Here is a 21,916-nt window from a genome sequence, read left to right on the forward strand (position 1 = left end):
GATTTTCTTCTCTCTCTCGAACTCTCAATATGAGTTGAAACCTTAAACTACTGTTCTGAACTGAGGGGCCACCTCTCTCAATAGAATATTTTTAAATAACTTTTGGGTCACCTCATCAGAATTGCTGTATAGGGCTTTTATCTTATTTAGTAACTATTTACTATACTGTTTAGCCTGTTAAGCATTCCTTAGAAGTTGTGATTTTGATCATGATATAGAAAGTAAAAGGATGAGAAGAATAGATTTTAAATGAAACAGAACTGCTATAAAGTAAAAGTTAGGGCTATAGGAAAGGGAGGACTGGTTGATTCCAGATGGAATGTGGGGCCTATGACAAAAAAGTGGATTTGGACTTTGGATGCTGTTCAGCCTTCAACAATATAAGATATCTACCTTCCCAGAAGGATCCAGATACTGGATGGCTTTCAGATTCCTATCTTATTAATAATTGAAATCTCCCCTTCTCTCACCCTTTGATTTTTAGAGTAAATTATAAAGTTTTCTATCATTTAGATTCTTTTTAAACTTCCAGGTAATCCAGAATGGGGGAGTGTTGGGCAAGGCTGAGCTAGGGAATACTGAGAATATTGCAGGTCCTAGAGATTGGACTGATTTACTAAGTGTATTTGGCAGGGGTCGGGGATCAGGGTTGGGAACTGAGTTATCTTAATGATGACATCAAGGGCAACATTAATTTCTTGATATTTGTGTCTGTTGAGACTAAGGGAAAGACTATCAGGCCATTTAGTGTGGATCCTAGATCTGAAATTCAATTCAACAGGCATTTGCTGGTTTTTGCTTTTTTACATTTTTTTAACTTTTGAGAAACAATCTCCTCTCACCCAGGCTGGAAGTTGAGTGGTCATTTATGGGCCTAACCCCAATACTTATCTGCTTGGACTTTTGGACTTACTCTCTTCTTCTAATCTGGGCTAGTTTACCCTTCAAGCAGCAGCCTGAAGAGCCGCCTGGTTGTCCTCCAGGACTGGGGCTCATCATATTGGTGCTGGGCTTAGTCCTTCTTCATTTCAGAACTTCTGAGTTCAAGTAATCCACCAGCCTCAGCCTCCCTGACAGCAGGGGTTACAACTTTGTACCACCACTTCTGGCAGTTCAACAAATATTCAAAAGAAATTAGACAGCAGATGAGAATAAAAATGGAAAATTCATAGCATTCTTTCTGTGCTACTTCACTCAAGTAAGTATTTTGGATATCATTCATCATCACTGACAATAAAGAATGAATAGCTGGGGGATGTTGAGCCTTACTGGGGCTTCTAATTGGACTGAGTGGAGGCTTCCATTGAAATAGAAATTCTCCCAGCTTCATCCCAGATGTGGAGACCTAGCTTCTGACTTTTTTGAACCTTGTAACATGCAGGTTACCTTGGTCAACTCCCATTAATCTCTTTGGTCTTGTTAGTTGTACGTTTTCATTTGTTGAATTTTACCCGACCCTACCTTAACATGGTTTCTTGTGCAGATCTTTCTTGTTGCTATCAGTACAAGAAAGTAGTGCCTGTGCTTTTGAAATAGAGATGGCTTTGCTCACATGAATCATCTTACCCTGTACTTTGTTTTATGCCTATCCTTGGATTTAGTTAATGTTTTGTCATATGTTGGTTAATGTTTGAAAACTCAGGTCTATTAAGACATGTGATGTCAGGGTCACTGGCAGTCTTAAAATAGATATTAAAATGGCCTCTGATTGTCTTTTTCTCCTAACAGTTTACTAGTTAATTTTCAATTTTGTGGAGGTTATTTTTAGAACATACACAGTAGAGTTAATCTAATTAAACTTCCCAGTTACCTGGAGCATTGAGCTCAGGAGCTCTTCCAAGACCGGCATGGTTGGCATTAGTTGGTATTAACATGGAAGATGTTCAAGGTGAACCTGGATATTGCTGGGAATGGAAAAATTTCAGGAGGGCAAGTATGATTTTTATTTGGAAATTAGAACTAGGGTGGTGTTGCATGGTTGTTACTCTGTAACACAGAGTTTCGAGGCACAAATACAGCATATTGGCCTGCTTCCAATTCAAGCAATTAGTCTCTCTCTGAACCCTGCTGCTTTAGTTGTTAGTTGGTTTTAGGTTTCCTCTTTGTTTTGAAAGGCACTAAGGCCTACTGGAAAGAACTCCAGAATCAAAAGCTCTGAATTCCATGCCTGCTTCCACCAAGCTAGCACATGACCTTGGTTTAACCCCTGTGGGTCAGTTTTGTCATCTCTCTAATGGGAATGTAATACTTCATACTGTTTCATAAAATGGATATATAGTACTCTGGACTGTCTGCTACATACTGTCGCTACAAATATCAAAGGATATAATGGATACAAAGTGCTTTGTAAATGCTAATGCACTGTGTAAATAAACATACTATCATTTCTTGCCTGAAATTTGTGTTTTTTTGTGCCTGAGTTATAACTACCTAATCCAAAGATAAGGTTTGAGTTTTTATCGTCATTCTATAGCACTACTTTTTTCTCTAGGGCTTTGATCCCAAAAAGGAAATTGAGGTCCTGCTGAAAGGCTCAAGTTTACACATTCCCTGGTGGAACTAGTACTTGAAATTGGGGCTTTTAGTGCCCTATCCACTGCTAATTCTGCCAAGCTCTAGTGCCTAAAAAGCAACTGCCGGAGACTACACAATCAATTCTTCCCACTTTTGGTGGTCTTGACCTTTTAGATGTTCCCAGACAGAAAGGTTTTGTCTTCAAATTATCCAACTATCTAGTTAGTAAATATTAATCATTACTGGATTCTCTCTTTGTTCTCCTTTCTCCTCAATTTTGCCTTCAGGAGTTAATTCTATCAGTACTTTTTATCAAGGATCTCTTTCTACAAGGACATGAACTGATTTACTCAAAATAATAAAAAATTAAAAAATAAAGCCCACCTTTATTACCACTTAAACAATATTTGTTATTGGGTACGAAATTGGACTTTTGGCACTCCCTTGCCATCTAAACCAGAATGACCCTAGAGGAATAATAATGAGAACTGGGTAAACAACTGAATCACAGAAGTTCAGAGTTTGAAAGAACTTTAGTTGCCATCTAGTCCAATGCATACCTTTGAAAGAATCCCTTCTTCTGATTCAACTATTCATGACTTTGCATAAAGTCCTCCAGTGAGGGGATCCTACTAGTACAGCAGGCTACTGTACTTTTAGAAAGTACAAGGGTTAGAAAATTTTTCATTATGCTCAACCTAAACTTGCCTCATTTTAGCTACTGCACATTGCCTCTGATTCTGTCCTTTGCAGTTAGGCAGAACAAGTCAAATCTTTCCACATGATAGCCCTTATACTTAAAGACAGCTAGGGGTTGAGTTGAGGTATTAGCAGAACTTTTAGACTACCACCTATATTTTCCTACTCCAGGCTCTTCTCTGCACAGCCACCAAAGTGATTTTCTTTCAGTGCAGGTCTTACTATATCATTTTCTGGCTCATTAAACTCCAGTGGCCTTCTGTTACCTCTAGAAAAAAATATAACTTCTCTTTGGTCGTTTATAGCCCTTCATAACCTGGTACCAACTTATCTTTCTAGCCTCCTATATCATACCACTTCTTACATGCTACAGTCCAGCTAAATGGGCCTTCTTGCTCTTACCCATGACATTTTATCTTCTATCTCTCTGCCTTTGCATTGGTGTTCTCCTGTGCCTGAAATGTACTCTTACTTCTTAGAATCCTTTATTTCTTTTAAGACTCAGTCAGGTGCCGTTTCCTGCATAAAACTTTTCCTGATTTCCTCCAGCAGCTAGTGTGCTCCCTTCTCAAACTGTCTCATATTTATTTTATGTATGTTCTGTATATACTTATATCAGGCAGGATGGTGTAGATAGAGAAGAGGCTGGCCTCAGCACCTGGTTGAGGAACTGGTTCAGATTCTACCTCTGAACCATCCTGGCTGCGTGACCCTGAGCAAGTCCCTGAACTTCTCAGTGTTCTAGGCAACTCTTAAGACTGTATGTTGGACAATCTACATTGTTAAAGGAACTTTGCTGGGAGCTCCCTATGTCAGTGAAATCACCAATCTAATCCCTCTTCTTGTTTCCCCTGATAGAATATATACTTGAGGGCAGAGACTGTCTAATTTTAATCTTTGTATGTCTAGTGTCTTAAGGACCTGGTATATCATTGGTGCTTGTAGAATGCTTAATAGAGTGGTTGAAATGTCCTGGAGGCGAGTGGAGCTATAGGTTAGGGTTAAATATTTAATATTCATCTGAATAGAGGAGATAGTTAAAATATTGGAAGTTAATGAGATTTCCTAGGATCAGAGTACAGAAAAGAAAAGATTGAGAATCTTGGGGAAAATGCCAAAATTAAGGGTTAGGAAGAGATTGAGGAGCTAATAGTAGAGACAGAGTAGGGAGTTAGCTAGAGAACCAGAAAAGTTTGATATCTTGAGAGCCAAGAGAAACAAGAGTGTTCAGGAAATGGTGGTAAATTGTATTAAATCTGCAGGGTGGTCAAAGAGCACATTAGAAGAAGCCATTGGATTTGACAGGAAGTCATAAGGGATATATATCTGGTACCAACATTCTTTACTTTTAATTGATCTGCCAATATTGAATGAACACAGTTTTTCTGTGTGAGCAAGGATCTGAAGTTCAGTCCGCTCAGAGGTGCTGAGTGGAATCTGACCTTAAGGCTTCATTTGTTTCTTCTCAGAGATTGTAGTGGGTTGGTATGATATAGAAATACAGGAACCCAGGCATAATTAGGACCTAATAGGTTGGAGATGTAGAGAAGATTCTGCTTAGGTATGAGTCAGACTTAGATGACCTTTTAGGTCACTTCTAACTCCAGGTTTATTTGATTTTTGACAAAGAAACTGATAAGGATGTAGAATTTCAGTTTAATTGCCAGCTTTACTTTCAGGTCACCATGTCAGTTTAGGCAAACATCTTTTTGTTTTATAGCTCAGTTTTGCCTCTTCCAAAGGGGGGTGTTCTCTCCCTACTTTTTTGGAATATTTTATCGGATGAAAGTAGGAGTAAAACCCTGAGTATGGAGGAAAGGTGCTGCACAACATTAAACAAGACTCTTGGGATGGGGGGAGGGACATGCAGTGTCAAAGATGGTTTAAAAAACTACAGGCATGGAAGGGAGGGGAAGAAATCAGACCACAATGGAAAACTCTCCTCTATGTGTGGTATTTTTCTTTCTGTACCTCTAGAAATCTGCTTTCTTTTTACATTGCTTCAATAGACAGACTTCAGGTATCCTTCCTTCAAACTCAACCATCAGTCTTGTTATTGAATATCTTTTCTCTCCCCAACTGTAAGTGATCTTTGGGCAGCTGTCTCTTGGAGAACACTTTGGGAAGCTACTTAGAAGAATGGGGGTGGGGGTAATGGTAAAGATGGGGCTGCTTCTAGGATGATTGTGACGGGAATGAAAGGGCTGTTGAAAGATCACAGGCCACTGTGCCTGGGGACAGGGACCAGGGTCATAATCACACTTTGTTTTTCTCCAGTGCCTTTTGTCCAAGGCACTGAAAGGGCTTTTTTACAATTCTGATCTGAACATGTAGTATTCTCTGCTTTTTATGGGTCTTTTGGGAGGTGGGAGTGAGGCCCAGAGAACGAGAGAATTATGCCTAGGGTTGCAATGGTATAAAAGAAAAAAAATCCAGGTATCTTTTACCCTTAGGTAGACCAAGATTGGGGATTGTTGTTTTGATAAAAATTTATAGCTGCTGTCATATAGAATGGGCTAAGGAAAAAGGAATTAGAGGAGAGACTTTATAGAAATATTGGCCATTGTTATTCAGAAACTTACCCTTTCTTTCTTTCCTTTCTGTTTCATTACTTTAATTAGACCCCCAGAGATATGTGTATCCTTTCACACTTTGATCTGGAAGTCAAGAGCCCTGAGGTTCTAATTCCAGCTTTGATCTTCCTCTTACCTAAGTCTCTATCACTTATCAACTAATAGCTCAGTGCTTGCAGTGGGCTAGGAAGCAGCCGTTTGAGTAGAATATAAAGAGCCAGTTTTCTACCTAGACGAACCTGAATTACTTCATGTATAAAATGAGTTTCCAAATCTAACTTGAATCTCGTATGTGAACATGAGCACTTTACTGAGTCTTGTGGTTATATTTGACTAGTTTTTATAACATGATTTTTAGAGTCTAGAGGTAAATGCAGAAGCCAGCATTTTTCATTAACTTAGGGCTCTCTGTTGGTACTACCTGTCATTTGCTCTTTGTCCACCATTCCAGATTCTATTTCAGTTTTCTTTTCCCTCATTTCAAAGATGAGCAGTTACTCAGTGAGCAAGGCAAAGAAATGGTGGTTAGCCTCACCAAAGATCTGTCCCTTTTCTGAGTCTGAACCAAAAAAGCCTAGGCTGTATGTTTTGTCTGAAAAGCCTTGTTAAGTACACCAAAAAAAATTTTTTTTTTCTAAATATGACAAAGATTGTTGTACCTCCTTGATTCTCTTCTATCCTCCCTAGGGTTGATTGGTTCCTAATTGTTGCATTTTCTTCTCCTAAGTCCAGGCTGGCTACAGCAAATACAACTCAAGATGTCTGGTAAAGGGAGCAACACAGATGGCAAAACAGACCTTGCGAATGGTAAGGTGCCAAGGAAGAAGGAAAACGTTCTTTACTATCACTGGGGCTTTGTGGACAGTTATTGGAAGATTTTAAATTCACCCTAGGGGTGTTTTACTTCTCTTGAGTAACAGAGTACAGATCACTTTTCCTTAAAGTGAGCTGACCTCAAGTTGTTTTGAATACAGGAAATATCTTTCAAGAACTTTACTTTCTATTTACTCTTCAGCTCTTATCTGAGTATCTCAAAAAGTGTTGCGAACTTAAAAACTCCTCTCAACAGGCCAAAAGACTTATTTCTGGACTCCTGAAAAGTTATGGGAGAATGTGGGAACAGGTAAACTTCGATGATGAAGTTAAGCAAGTAATAGAACATCCCTTCAATGGTGGGAGCTAGGGGATCTCTTTTGGGAGGTTGGGGATTACTAATGACACTGGGGAATTCTTTTTCATCCCAGAGCACAAACCACTCAGTGAGTTTAAATGGAGATGAAGTTACAAACCTAGGCAATGGAAAACAAGATTTCTTTTTTCAAGGTCAGTGCCACCAGTTGGCAAAGCACTGGACACTAGGCAAAGTTGAAAACAGAACACCATAGAATTCTAACGCATGTGGCACTGCTTAAGTCCATACCCTGCAGATGATCAGAATAGACTCTTGCTGACAAGTTTGTGGTAGCTGTCTGGGCAGACCTAGTAGACTTTTCTAGAGAAAGCTTCTTCAGATGGAGGAAACAGAGATTTCAGCATGTCTCACACCTTACAGTCCAAGTATACTGGCCAAGTTCCAGTTCCTTTGCTTTGTATAAAGGGAGTGAAGTATAAGCTAACGAAAGGTGGCTGTGCCTGACTTTGGTTCTACTTCTTGTTCCTTTGAGCCATTTTTCTGCTTCCATTTAACTTCTGTAAGAGAAAGTGGGGTGAGATTTTTCTGACTAGACTTGACTATTGTAAGGCTTGAGGTTGCAGAGAAGTTTGAAACTATAGTACATTATGGTAGTAGATTAATGTTGAATTGTTCTGATTACTGAGGCCCTCAACTAGGAAATGCTGGGGTTCTGATGGAATTCACATTTGTGTCTGAATTTTCATTAATCATTACAATGACAGGATGCTAAAGGTTTTGCCATTTTATTTGGCCTTCTATGTCTGTAAACCTGTTAGGATATTCTTATCCACTTCTACCATCAGCCTGTTTACCATTGAAAGGAACCAAATTGTTAACTACAGAACACACTGGTCCCTGCTAAGTAATTTTTTGTTTTCACTCTACTCTCTGGTCCAGATTCCTTAAGACATTATTAGTAAGGTGGGATCTCACACCAGGCTCAAGTTCTTGGTCCAGATGGGGAAGTTGTCCTGAAAAACTTGGCCTTTCTTGGCAACTTTTGGTTGTGATTACGTGATTCTTGGGGCAAGACCTACAACCAAGTGAAAGTAGGCTATGAACCTATACGTGAAGCTCTCTTTGTGCCTTCAGGGATGAACATCCCATTCCTGTCCTCCTCTGTCTTTCTTTCTCTCTGTTTTCTTCCCATTGGGTCTTAGGTTAGGAGTTAGAAGTATTGGTATTTTGTATACTATCCAAGTACTTGATTGGAATAAGATGGGATCATGCAGTATCTATTTCTCAGAAATTTGATCTACTAACGTCACCCAGTAATTTCATCATTCCCAACATGGCATTCTCAAAGAATAGTGAACTAAGAGAAATACTAGTACTAACAATGAGAGAATGCATACTTTTCCCCACTCATCTTTATTGCTTGCTCCTGTGTTATGCCCATGTAGGTCAGATTACTTATTGGATTTTCAGTGGTAAATAGAGGGACAGTGGAAGTGGCCAATAAATGGCCTAACAGAAGATAGGGAAATATAGGAAAAAGAAGATGGTGGTGATTTCCTTAATTAGGAGCTAGTACCACTCCGTATTTGGCGATCAGGAGACTTCAATTAAGCTGTTCTCTCCATTACCTAAGAGGAATGGTTAAACCAGCTCTTGCCAAAGATATCTGCTTTATCATACTTAAGACTGTGTATAAGGATACTTTTTGTCTTTGTTAGCGATGTGCCAGGTAGAGCTAATCACTACCCATGCAGTAGGGCCCTGAGGATATGTGCCAGGTACTCCCCAGGATCCTTGGCCAGCCATTTGTGCACCCATTTTTGTCAGTGCTTGTGGTGTGGGCCCAGCTGTGTGGCATAAGGGAGAGTGTTGGGTTCAGAATTGGCATATCTGAGCTCAAGTGTGGCTTCTGTCACTTATTCTGTCTTGAGCCCTCCACTTAACCTCTCAGTCCAAGTGGTCATGATGAAATTCACACCAACCTCACAGGGTCTGAAATCTTTCTTTAAGAAATTGCTGTTCTTAAGCTCATGGGATGAGAGTGCCAAACTAGGTTTCTGAGCCCATTGTTAGGATTTCCTTAACCGAAGCTGTGGCCCCTGTTGACTCCTTACAAGATATCTTTTCTACTCCTCCTTCTCCTACATAGGAAGCTTATCCAGCAGTCCGGAGGAAATGTCTGGGACAGAAGAGGGGAGAGAAACATCCTCAGGCATCGAGGTAGAGGCTTCAGACCTAAGCCTGAGCCTAACTGGGGATGACGGGGGTGGCCCCAACCGCACCAGCACAGAAAGCCGAGGCACAGACACAGAAAGCTCAGGTGAAGACAAGGACTCTGATAGCATGGAGGACACTGGCCACTACTCCATTAATGATGAAAACCGGGTCCATGACCGCTCAGAGGAGGAGGAAGAGGAGGAAGATGAAGAGGAAGAAGAAGAGCAGCCCCGGCGTCGGGTTCAACGCAAACGGGCCAATCGTGAACAGGACTCATCAGATGATGAACGTGCCCTTGAGGACTGGGTGGCCTCAGAGACATCAGCTCTGCCCCGGCCTCGCTGGCAGGCCCTTCCAGCCCTGAGAGAGAGGGAGCTGGGCTCAAGTGCTCGTTTTGTGTATGAAGCTTGTGGAGCACGAGTCTTTGTGCAGCGCTTCCGCCTGCAGCATGGGCTAGAGGGCCACACTGGTTGTGTCAACACCCTGCACTTTAACCAGCGTGGCACCTGGCTGGCTAGTGGCAGCGATGACCTCAAGGTGGTGGTGTGGGATTGGGTTCGGAGGCGACCTGTTTTGGAGTTTGAGAGTGGCCATAAAAGCAATGTCTTCCAGGTAAGTCAGGGGAACATTATGATACCATCATCAAAGAAGGAAATAGTATGTAATTGTCCAGGTCAGTTGGAAATTAGAGCCAGAGTTTTCACTTATTATCTTCCTGTCTGTGGTGGAGTTTAGAATTAGGCCTTCCTAGATCCTGCATCTGACTCTATGGTAAGATGAAGATGGTTCTAACATAGCAAAAGTTTTGGAATTCCTGTGTTCTAGCTACAGAGTGACCTTGTGAGGAAACTCCCCTCCCTTTGCCCTGTATATGGTCATAATGGGTAATAACTCATAGACAGAGTGCTTGGAATTCATAATGAATATATCAGGTATACATAGATCCCCAGGATAATTTACCCACTATCCCCAAAATACATGAGTGGTATTACTGTCTCCAAACATTATCTTTCTTGCCTAACCACTCTCCTACCAGGTATTTTCTCCTTGGAAATTGTTTGATTTATTTTTAGAATCAAGAAAAGGATTTAGGTTTTCCCTCTTTCCCTCCTGTATTTCTTAATTCTCTCATACCCTGTTTTCTCGCTTATTCCTGCCACAAACCTGTTCCTCAGTTTACTTAAGCACTTTTGTCATCATGTAATAATCCAGCACCCTGAAATAAGTGACTTATTCATTTCTTATCTTTAAGGGAACCTCCACCTCTTCCCATCTTCCTTTGCTTTTTTACTTCTAAACTATAAAAAGAAGTAATTTTGTAATAGCCAGCAGTATGAGGAGGAGAGCTTAGCTCTCAGTCTCTTAAATGGATGCAGTTCATTCACCTACTGAATAAAAAAGAGAGCCTGCTGGGGCCATTGTCACATCTTGCCCTAGCCTAATAAGTCTCGATTTCCTTTTTGTTCCTTATCCTATCCTACATGATCTAGGCCAAGTTCCTTCCAAACAGTGGTGACTCAACTCTTGCCATGTGTGCCCGTGATGGGCAGGTGCGGGTAGCAGAGCTGTCCGCCACACAGTGCTGCAAGAACACCAAGCGTGTTGCCCAGCACAAAGGAGCCTCCCATAAGGTAACCTTCCAGCCCTCCACAGTCTTGTCTTAATGATAATTTCATCCTTCAGAAGTTAGAGGAAATAATGAGAAACTCTGTTTTAAAGCTGATCCTTCCCAGCAAGGAAGAACTAGTTGCTGAGATAGGAATGATCGAAACTTTGGGGGGATGTGACCTTTAGTATTTGAATTTGTGATAGGACGAGAAGCAAGCTAAGAATATTCTGGCATTCATTTTAGATTTTTGGTGAGCAAATTTCAAAGGGTTCAAAGGAAAGAAAGGCAGGATTCCATGAACTAAAATTCTACAGTCAGCCCAGGAAAGATGGGAAGCTGTCAAGAATAAAATTCTAGAGACACAAAGAGCAACAATTCTTAGGAGGAGAAAAATGGGTAGTTGTTTAAAGATACTGCAATGGATGCAAAAGGAATTCACTAGCCAATTTATATTTTTGGAAGCCATTTGCAGAGGATGGAAGTAAGGATAGATAAAAGATTGAAAGATGAATACAAAGGGGTGGTCATGTGAGAATAAAGTCAAGCAGGCTACATGCTTTCCTGGTGAGGATAAGAAAGGACAGCAGAAAGAGGTTAACTATATTGGGGGGAAAAAGGATTAAAGAAAGGAATGGAAACAAGAACAAATTGTCTTGATTCAAAAATAAAAGAGAATATCATGTTTAAGTTATACCCTAGTGAGCTTGACTTTGATTCTTGGCAGAATTCTAGTATGTGTTATTACACTTCAGTAATATAAAAGGATAGTTAGCGAGCCTCTAGGGAAAAAAATAAAAGATGATCACAGAGAGCCAGCATGGCTTCATCAAGAATAGGTCATCCCAAAATAGCGTCTCATTTCCTTTTAATACAAGGTTGCTAGCCTGGCATATTGGGGCAATACTATAAATATAATTTGCCTAGATTTTAGTAAAACATTGAACAGAGTCTTATGCATGTATTTTAGAAAAGATGGAGAGGGTGAGTTAGATGACAGTATAATTAGGTTGATTCAAGATTGGTTGAATGTCTGATACCCAAGGGAAGTCATTAATGGTTCCATGTCACTTTGGAAAGAGATATTCACTAGAGTACTATAGGAAACCTTGTCTTTTTGCTCTCTAACATTTTTATCAAAGACTTGGCTAAAGACATAGATAGCATATTTTTCAGGACACAAAGCTGAGAGAGATAGCTAACACAAGACTTAAAAGATTTTGAAGGGCTGGAATATTGGGCTTAAATAAGATTAAATAGTATTGGGGTGAAGTACAACCTTATGTTTAAGTTAAAAAAATTGACTTCACAAGAATACGATTGAGGAGTAATGGCTAGATAACAGTTCATCTGAAAAAGGCTGAGCCTGTTGGTAGACTGAAAGCTCAGGATGAGTGAACAGCACAAAGTGGCAAGCAAAAAAGCTACTACACTCTTAGGTTACTTTAAGAGAGATATAGTTTCTAGGTATTGAGGAGGTTAGAGTCCCTCCCTACTCTCCTCTGATCAGACACCAGTTAGGTTCTTAACTGTTTTGGTGTCATGGATACTTTTGGCAGTTGGTGAAACCTATGGACCCCTTCTCAGAACAGTGATTTTAAATGTATAAAACAAAATATGTAAGATTACAGCAGAAACCAATTATATTAAAATAGTTATAATATTTTTTTAAAGCAAAAACAAAAAAAACCAAGGTTTACAAACCTTCAGCTTAAGAATCCCTGATCCCAGAGTATTGTGTTAGGATCTGAGTGTTCAGAGGAAGAGCATCCAAAGAAGTGGGAAAGTTTAACCTTGAGAAGACTGAGAGGTATATGATAACTCTTTTCAAGTATATGAAGGGCTGTCTCATAGGTGGAAGGCTTGGACTCCTTCTTGGCCCACAGGGTAAAACAAGAAGTGCGTGGAAATTGCAGAGGCAAATTTAGGCTTGATGTGAAGAAAAACTTCCTAACACTTAGAAGTATCCCAGAATGGACTGGCTACCATGGGAAGTAATCAGGTCTCCCAATAAAGATTAGGTATGATGTTCAGGGGATTTCTTTTCAAATCTGAATAGGACTACATGACTACCAAAAGATCCCTTCCAACTCTGAAATTCTGTGACCCTCCCTTGACTCTTAGTAACTCAGTTAAGTCCTTTTCCTATCTTTATTTCCCCTTTGCTTTACAAAGCAAAACTGAGTACCTGCTTATTCTCCATTGGCCCTAAGTTTTGTAAGGTAAGAGGAGAGAATGAGGGAATGACTATTATTTTCATGGAAAGAAAAGATCTTGAGGAACAGAGGGGCATGTCTGTGTATCATTTAATGATTATGCTTGGCCCCCATGTTGAACTGTATCTCTGGGGTCTCCCACACTTTCCATTCCCCTCAGTTCTTTGGAACATCTTAATAGCACTTTGGTTTAATAAGTAGCTGACTGATCACTTGTGAGAGTTCCACTTCTGTTCGCAACTTACAAATAGCACTGTGTTTTTAGGAGCCATATTTAGAGCAGGGAATGCAGACCAGGCAGTCATGGCAAGATCATGTTAATGGCTACAGCCATTACACGCTAAGATGAGCACAATGATCTTTTCAGCCATCAAAAATAAGAACTTTCCCATCTTTCTCATCAGAATTCTAAGTAGATGGTTGTAGATCCAGAGATCTTTTTAGGGGTTACTCCTATAACATCTGGCTATGATAGATTAGAAAATAGGAAAAATGCCCATTATCTATCCTTGTTCCTGACTGCTTGAGCTTTGTAAGACAAAGAGAGTAAATCTCAGCCTTTCTTCCCTCTCTTTCTGCACCCCTACCCTCACTCCTTTTGAGTTGTTGAACTGAGTATATTTGAGAAAGGGTGGTTCATTTTCTTAATTCTCTCACCTATTTGTTCCTATATTCCTCTAGATCAAGTAAGCCACCTGTCTTTCTGTGTACAAACAGCCAACCATCTGACACAATGCAAGGGAGAACAGGCTCAAATTATCTCTTTAGCAAGTAGACATTTCTTGTTTTGTGACATTTTGTGCTGTTCGTTCTAGCCTAGAGATAGGGAAATGGCTACATGAACCTCTGACTATGATCTTTATATAAACATCACCCTTCTTTTGCCTTCCACAGTTGGCCCTGGAGCCAGACTCCCCTTGTACTTTCCTATCTGCTGGTGAAGATGCAGTTGTCTTCACCATTGACCTCCGACAAGACAGACCAGCATCGTAAGTATCCCTGGCTGTTCTCATTGCCTGAGAACCGTGGTGCTGTCAAGAGTTCTCTGTTTGCATTCAATCAGTACTGTATGTCAACAGTAGGTGGGATTCTTCTCTGCTGATTATACAGTCTGTAGCTTCTCCTTTTAATTTTTTCTTTTTTATTATGTTCTCTTTAATCCTCTACTTGTTTTGTTGTTTATCTTCTTAGCTAGAGATAAGGAGTTTTGAAACATCTTTTAGTCTACTTTGCTTATAGAAAGGGAGAAGGGGGAGATGGCTCTTCCTGAGATTACCTTATCTATGGATTTCAGTTCCTTGGTGCACTTCTAGTCTTCATTCATTTGGGTGCCTTTACTTTATCGATTAGAAGTATGTGACCTGCTGTGTTGGGTAAGCCCTGCCCTCTGGGAGTTTATAAAAATGTAAAGACCAGATAAACAAATAGTTCCATCATAAACTTGAAACAAATATAGTAAAATAACATAAAAAGCACAGCTCATTTTTAAATGTAAATTTGGGTTGGAATCAACTCTCATCATTTGCCTTTAGTAAAGGACTGATATACATTTGTCTTTTAAAAGGAGTATTAATTTTGTTTCAATATGAACATTATCAAGGAATTCTATTGTATGTACGCTGTATATTAAAATAATGGGGTCAAAAGATAAGATGGTGTTTCTAGAGTTTAGGTAACTAGTGCTGTGGGAAGTATTCACCTACTTTTCAATCTGAGAATTGAAGCAAGTGGGATTTCAAGAGCTTCTTAAATGATAAAAGAGAAGCAAATATATTGGGCTTTTCAATGGAGGAAGTTCATTTTAGAGATTTTGTATAGCTTGGTAAAGGGCTGAAGATAGATTGGCCAGATGAAGGGGCTTTAACAAGTTTGCCACAGGGGAAAAGAAAGGTAAGAATATAGAAAATATTGTGAACTTAAGCTCTGATGGAAAGCTTTAAAATTGGGTAAGGGTCTTGGTTTTGATTCGTAGGACAGCAGGAAATCACTATAGGGCCACAAGAAATAGTAGAGACTGTCAGAGAAGTCATTAGAGAAAATGGTGTGGCATTATTGAAGATTATAGAATGAAGTGCTTAAGGCAGAAAACCTAGTTAAGAGATCACCCAGGACATATATTAATCCAGTGACAGAAGGGATAGAGATTAAAGGATGACTAATTATAGGGAATATAACAGAAGAGCAAGATTTGGAAGTAGACTGGATATGAGGTGTGAAGTGTAATGATGTATTAGAACTTGGATTTAGAGAAACTTTTAAGGTTAGATTAATTCTATAAGTGAGAAAACTGAAGCATAGAAAATCAATCAGCAAGCATTTATTAATGTTCCAGGCACTGTGCTAAGGAACAAGGATAAAAAGAAAGGTAAAAAACAGTCCCCCTGAAGGAATTTACAATCTAACGGGGGAGATGATACGCAAACAACTATGTACAAAGAAGATACGTACAAGATAAATGAGAGATAATCAAGAGAGGGATTGCAGAAGGTAGGATTTTAGCTGGCACTTGAAGGAAGCTAGGAAGGCCAGGAAATGGAAATGAGAAAAGAGAGAATTCCAGGCATGGAGGGACAGACAGCAAAAATGCTCAGTCAGAAGATGGTGAAGTGTCTTGTGCGAAGAACAGCCAAGAGGTCAATGTCACTCAGTATAAATTAAGATTAAGAGACTTGCCCATTGTCACCTAGCAAAGCTAAGAACTAAAGTCTTCTGATTCCCATTTCCAGGGTTTTTCCCCTTCTACACTATATTTTGATCTCTAGAATGCTTTTGCTATTCTGTGGGGTAGTCAGATTCAGCTGTACTGTATTCATCATTATGCTAAAGAGGACTATTTTGAGGTTCCTTGTTATTTGAGGGGTTGAAGAAGTAGGTATTGTGTGCTGTTATGGGAAAGCTGGATATGAGGAAGAGTTATGGAGGGAAGATGAACAGCTTTATTTTGACTTTGTTTAGTAAGGTTGGTAATATGATATCTACTTAGGTTAAAGATAGTATTATGTGGGTTTGGCACAAGGGGAAATTTATTTGGTTATGGAAGATGCTTGAATCCCTGGTAGTCAGTGTGATTATCAAGGACTCTAATAAAGAGATAAAGTGGTTAGGTTGTTATTTATGAGAAGAGGGATTCCTGTAGCTAAGGGAATGTAGTTTGGTGTGGATTGCCCATAAAAGAACCTTGTGGGTTTTTGCCCTCTCTCTGCTGGACCATATTCTTGACTTTGTCATTTTAAAATAATCATGCTGAATTTATTTCTGCTTATGCTTATGGATCATTCCACTTGCTCCCATGTACTAATAAGGTTAACATATTTATATAATGCTTTTAAGTTTACAAGGAGTGTTGCACACACACTTAGGTATTTAAATATATTTTTCATTTGAGCCTCACAACACCCCTTACTAGATGTATTACTATCCTCACTTTACAGATAAGGAAACTGAGGCTCAGAAAGGTTATGATCATGCAGCTAGTAAGTAGGATTCCAACCTGATTCTTCCTGACTCCCATTTTCACTTTGGTTCTCTCTGATGCCTACATTAATAATTTTTAAAGTAGCTTCAGAGAACTCAAAACACTTATTATATATGCTTAGTGTACTTCTCTTCATATTGACCTTCAAGAGGAGAAGGAAGTGTTCTGTTTGAGTGGTTAAAAAAACAGACATAGGGAGTGTGACTTGTTAGTGATCATTCAGTAGTAGATAGAGCATAGACTCAAACCTCTCTATCCATATTCTTTATTTTGCCATCGGTGAGTACCATGGGATAGTAGGCAACCTTTTTGTGGATTTCAGCCATTCTAGGTAGCCTGATTCATATTAACTGACAAAGAAGGAGCTCTGGCACTAAGAAAAAACAGTAGTATTTGCCCCAAATGGCTGTCTTCTGTGAGTCCCAAACTAGCCAGGCCCACCATTCTCTACAATGATATCTCTTTCTAACTCACTTAACAGAAAGAGATGTAAAGGCTTTGAAATAAAATCTCCTGAGTTGTCTTAGAAAAGTTCCAGACTAGGTGGCTCTGACCATCCAGAGTGGATACTAAAATAACTTCTTGGCAAAGAAACTGGTTGTCAAGGTTGTGTTATATCTTTCAGTTTCCATGGCACCAGAAATGAGTAAAGTTTAGGATTAAAAACAAAAACCAAAGCCCTGAAACCTCTTCTACAGTTTATTTGATTTTTCTGCCTTGCCTTTAAACGTTGACATTCTGCAGCAGGTTAGTAATGTCACCTTTTTGACTGGTTGTAGAGCTGTAAGTTCTGGGGTTTGAATACCAAAAAATGTAGATGCGCCCCAGCTCCCTCAGGTCTTCCCTTAAGTTAGAACAAATTATGGACACTTAGCTCTCCAGTGTCTTGAATCTATTAGGTAACACTATATCTAGGCAATTTTTTTAGTCCAAGTTTTGAACCTACACACTGTTTTAGAATGAGACTATTTCACCAATGCAGGAGAATCTATGTTGGATAAAAGCTGTAGGTGACCACAAGTAGCCTGCTTACCCTTACTAAGCCTCCATTTTTGCTTTCATCAGAATATAGTGAATTGTTTAAAATCATGATATTGTGTACCCACTGTCTCAGCACTGATTCAAGGTGATTGCCTGAGTGGGGAGGAATTGGACCTGACAACTAGTGCTAAGAAAAGATCGATATGTTCAATATACATGCAGTCTCACTAAGCTGCTAAAAGCCATTGAACTTGTGACTTACCCACACAGTCCTCAGGCTTCATGTTATCCTTTTGTGACTGATTTTCCCCTGCCCTTTATGTTCACTTTAATCTTATTGCACCTATATAAAATTTTGTGGGAAGGAGGGACATGCTGCATGATTTGGCCAGCCCTGAAATTTCATGGCCAGGATGTCAGGGAGGTTGGCCGCAGGCCTTCATACCCCCTAGGAGACAGCCTTTCCTGTGGTGTAGTCAGAAGAATGTCCAGGACTGGTTTGTCAGCCTTGCAGTCCACAAACAAACCACAGTTTTGATTCCAAGGGATGGTTAAGGATGCTGTTTTCCCTTCGATTACATTCCTTGTGCTAGGAAGCAATGTTAGGACATGTTATTTTTTGATACACATTTATAAGTCTGGTTCAAAGTGACATTTGTCTGAAAACCATAATTGGAGCGACTAGAAGATTCGTTTTAGCCCTCTGTCTGTAATTTTTCCTCTCTAAGGGGTTGCAGAGAGCTATTTGTAGGTAAAGGCCTAGGATATCTTAGATGAGAATGCTATTATCTGTATAATCACAAATTAATGTTGTTTTGAAATGATGCCATGTTGATTTAGTCCTTTGGTCTCTGTGCAAAAAGGTCATGGAATGACTAAGGTAGCAGGTGTCTTCAGAATGTGCTGGCTCAAAAAACACTCCAGAAAATGATTAGTTGCACATTACTAAAGAGAACTCCTTAGAAATTTTTTAAATTTCTGAAGTAACACATGGTAAATGTATGTGTTTTTTTTTAACTTTGGAACAAGAAAAGCTGTTTTCTCTCTTTCCAAATGAGAATCTGTTTGGTTTCTTGTCAGCCTTGTCTGCGCCTCTCTCCCTGCTCTCACTTGCCGTGACCATCTGGACCCTTTGGGGAATGTAACTGTGTATGCTCTTCTACTCTTAAAGGAAACTGGTGGTGACGAAGGAGAAGGAGAAGAAAGTTGGGCTATACACAATCTACGTGAACCCCGCCAACACTCACCAATTTGCAGTGGGTGGGCGAGATCAATTTGTGAGGTGAGTCTCTAGTTCTGGGAAGCCCTAGGGAGGGCAGTAGCATAGGCAAAGGGGCCAAAAGCCAAGTGCTGTCATGAAGAGGCATAAGATGACCTAGGAATTACTCACTATTACTTTTAATTCAAAGAGCTTAAAGTGGTTTCAGAAGTATTTTCTTTTATGTCTGTGAGAAAAGGAGTAGCCATAGATGATATTTTAGTTTATAATAGGAGAATAATCAAAACTTAGAGAGATTTAGTGAATTGACTAAGGTTGCACAACTGAGACGTAATGCCCAGGTCTCTGGGCTTCTAGGCAAAGACTGTATCAGTATATTCTTTCAACTGCTCTATATAAGTGAATAAAGATTTCGAATTTGAAATTTCGAATTTAAAATTTTAATCCTAGATTAAAAAACAAGCTGGCTTGATGGCACTCAGTGTGCTCAGGATTACTGACTTACAGAATTGAATAAATACGTTTTTCTTTCACCATCTCCACTAGTCACATTTTTATTACTGTAACCCTCTGTGACTAGTCAGCTGAGTTGGAATACCCACTAAGAAGTCACATGCAGATGAGGCCACGGTAATGGATTCAGTTTCCTTAGGATCCACTTAGCTTCCTCTTGATCCACAATGAAAAGCTATACCTTAACTCTTCATGTGCTTTCCTGAAGATTTATATATTTACACACACACACACACACACACACACACACGTACGTTTGCTTAATGGGCACCAAGAACAAAGGTTATAGATTGGTGAAAATCCAGCCCCGTTTCTATCAACCTCAAAGCTCATTTCCCTAATTCTGATGATTGATTTAATAGTATTATCTTTTTTTAACTTAATTTTTTTCAGTTATCAAGCATTAATTTTTTCTCCTTACTCCCTGTCCTTCCATTGGAAAAAAAAAAAGAAGAAAAACAAAAGCCTTGCAACAAATGTGCTTAGTCAAGCAAAACAAATTCTTGTATTGGCTGTTTCCAAAAATGCGTGTCTCATTCTGCATTCTCATCGCCTTGCTATCAGGAGGAACATTATCTAGACAAAAGACAACATTACTGTAATCATATACTAAAATTAATTTTATTGTCAAAAATCATTCAGATGTAATAACACTTTGCTGTAGGAATGTGTAGATCTGTGTTCTAAGTGTAACACTCCCACTTAGCTTTATGATTTTAAGCAAATTGCTATTTTTGAGCTTTAGTCTTATAAGATCATACATTTAGAGAGGGAAAAGACTTTTGAGACCTTTGGTATTCTTATTTCTTGTTTTACAAATGAGGAAGTTGACACCCAGAGAAATTGTGTGTGATTTGCCTCATACAGGTAGTGATAGAAGTGGAGTTCAAACATGGGCCCTAAAGCTTCAAAGTCAGTGCATTTTTTCACTGTGTCATGTACAAGTGGGATAATCTAGAGATGTACAGGCGGGATAATCTAGAGGACCTATTTCACTAGGTTATGATGAGAATCAAAGTATTAAGTATAATATTGATACAAGGTAATATCATTAGAGCTACATAAAGTGTTATATGAATGAATTACTCTTCTTGCTCCAGAGTCCTGACCTTAACATTTCAACCTTTCTGCCTCAGGTAATCCAAGTGTATATACTCCTCCCAGTTTTTCATCTTTTCCTTTTCCCCAGAAAATAGCCGTTCTTACTACAACTCTCTTCCTTCCTGCTCCCTCAGTTTATTGATCCTCAGGCATACAACAGAATGCAGAGATTTTCTCTCTGAACAGGATGTTAAGACTTCTGAGTTCTCATTTCTGAGGCCACTTTCCTCAACAAGGCAATTGCTTCCATTCATTGATCTTCCTGGAAATCCAGAATTGTAATTTCCTGCACGGAGTTCTAGGTTCTCTTTGATAACTTTCATCTCTGAGAAATTTGCCAACCAGAGGAGAGCTCTTTGGAAGGGAGGGCAGAGTTAATTAGTTACATTGGAAATTGCAGTTAGAATTCCCTTGTTCTGAAGCCGACACTCCCCTCTGGGAGAAAATGAAGCTACAGATCAGCCCTATGGTTTAACACAAAGAAGCAGCACTTAGGCCTACTGTTTACTATCGGCCTCAGCACCTACCATTACTTTGTAGTTTTCAGTTCTCAACAAGTAATGGGTTGTTTGCTAAGCAGGAAGATCTGGAGGTTTTGAGGCATTCTAAACCTCCTGGGAGGAGATAGGCCTTTAGTGTACCAGCTTTCCTCTGATGTTTTGTTGCTGACTGCTCTGAACTTCCCTGACATCTTTTTGATTCAGTTAGTTGAATAGTTGGGGCTTTCCTTCTCATAATTGTTCTGTAAAAAGGCCTAGAAGGCCTAATTTCAGATGCAAAAATGAAAACATTAGTGAATAAATATTTCACGTAAAAAAAAAACCCAACTCATTGGTTTTCTTTTGTGGACCAAAGAGCTTCCTGTCAGAGAATATAGTGGAAACAGTTGACTGCTTACATGGGTGCTTAGTTCCTAAAACCTGAGATCTAATTTGGGGCGAGAATATGGAGGAAGTAGTGTGTACTTAACATCAACAGCAGAGATCATTTGGTGCTGGTAGTCAGTACTTACTTGGATACTTTGATGGATCTGTGATCTTATCCATGTGGATTATTACCATGTGGGTAATTTCTCTAACAATAAAAAAAACTCAGTTCATCCGTAATGTAATTCTTTGTCTAATTCTACCTGTAAATTCTGCACAGTGGATCTCTCCAGCATAATGGGGGCTCTCCTCTACATTGTTTGACATTGAGTGCATACGAGAGAGCACAAGAGCTGTCCTTTGGTCCCCTTGTTCTCTCTGTAAGATTGGCCCTTTTACTTTTCTGGCCATACATCTCTCTGAAGAGATGTTGAGTGCTTTACATTTCTAAATTGGGCACATGTTGTAACCTGTCTTTTGTATAGTCTACAATAATTTAAATCTTTGGAGATTGATATTCCATGACTTGCAGCCTTATAACATTAGTAGAGGGATGTAAGGGTCATTAAAATGTTGTAATTTTTTAGCCTTCTTTTTACCTCTTTTGCAGTTCTTGGTCCTCGTTGTACATGAAGCCTCTCTGTCCAACATATATGTACTGATGGACTAGTTTTTTGTGTTATCCATAGTATGTTAAATCACATCCATATAATTCCAACAGACATTTTTCCTCCACTTGGTTTTTCATATGTGAATAAGTAAGCTTAAACTCTTCTGAGCTTTTTGAGTCTCATTTAGGAGCTG

General features: G+C 39.4%; 1 protein-coding gene across 9 annotated transcripts in view; it reads left to right on the forward strand.

Annotated features, from left to right (window-relative positions):
- Window positions 1-21,916, forward strand: part of DCAF8 (DDB1 and CUL4 associated factor 8) — a 48,231-nt gene that overhangs the window by 8,082 nt on the left and 18,233 nt on the right. For 3 of the 9 annotated variants that reach the window (XM_036755189.1, XM_036755192.1, XM_036755191.1), the window contains 5 exons: window positions 6,519-6,593; window positions 9,068-9,747; window positions 10,626-10,766; window positions 13,852-13,946; window positions 18,585-18,695. In XM_036755189.1, the coding sequence (XP_036611084.1) occupies window positions 6,545-6,593; window positions 9,068-9,747; window positions 10,626-10,766; window positions 13,852-13,946; window positions 18,585-18,695 (1,076 nt within the window). In that variant the 5' untranslated portion in view covers window positions 6,519-6,544. Of the gene's footprint in view, window positions 1-994; window positions 1,199-1,789; window positions 1,934-6,513; window positions 6,594-9,067; window positions 9,748-10,625; window positions 10,767-13,851; window positions 13,947-18,584; window positions 18,696-21,916 lie in introns of those variants that run through there. The other 6 variants (XM_036755190.1, XM_036755188.1, XM_036755193.1 and 3 more) reach the window with 5 other exon arrangements.

Source organism: Trichosurus vulpecula, chromosome 4 (genome assembly GCF_011100635.1).
Source record: "Trichosurus vulpecula isolate mTriVul1 chromosome 4, mTriVul1.pri, whole genome shotgun sequence".
NCBI classification, from domain to species: Eukaryota; Metazoa; Chordata; class Mammalia; order Diprotodontia; family Phalangeridae; genus Trichosurus; species Trichosurus vulpecula.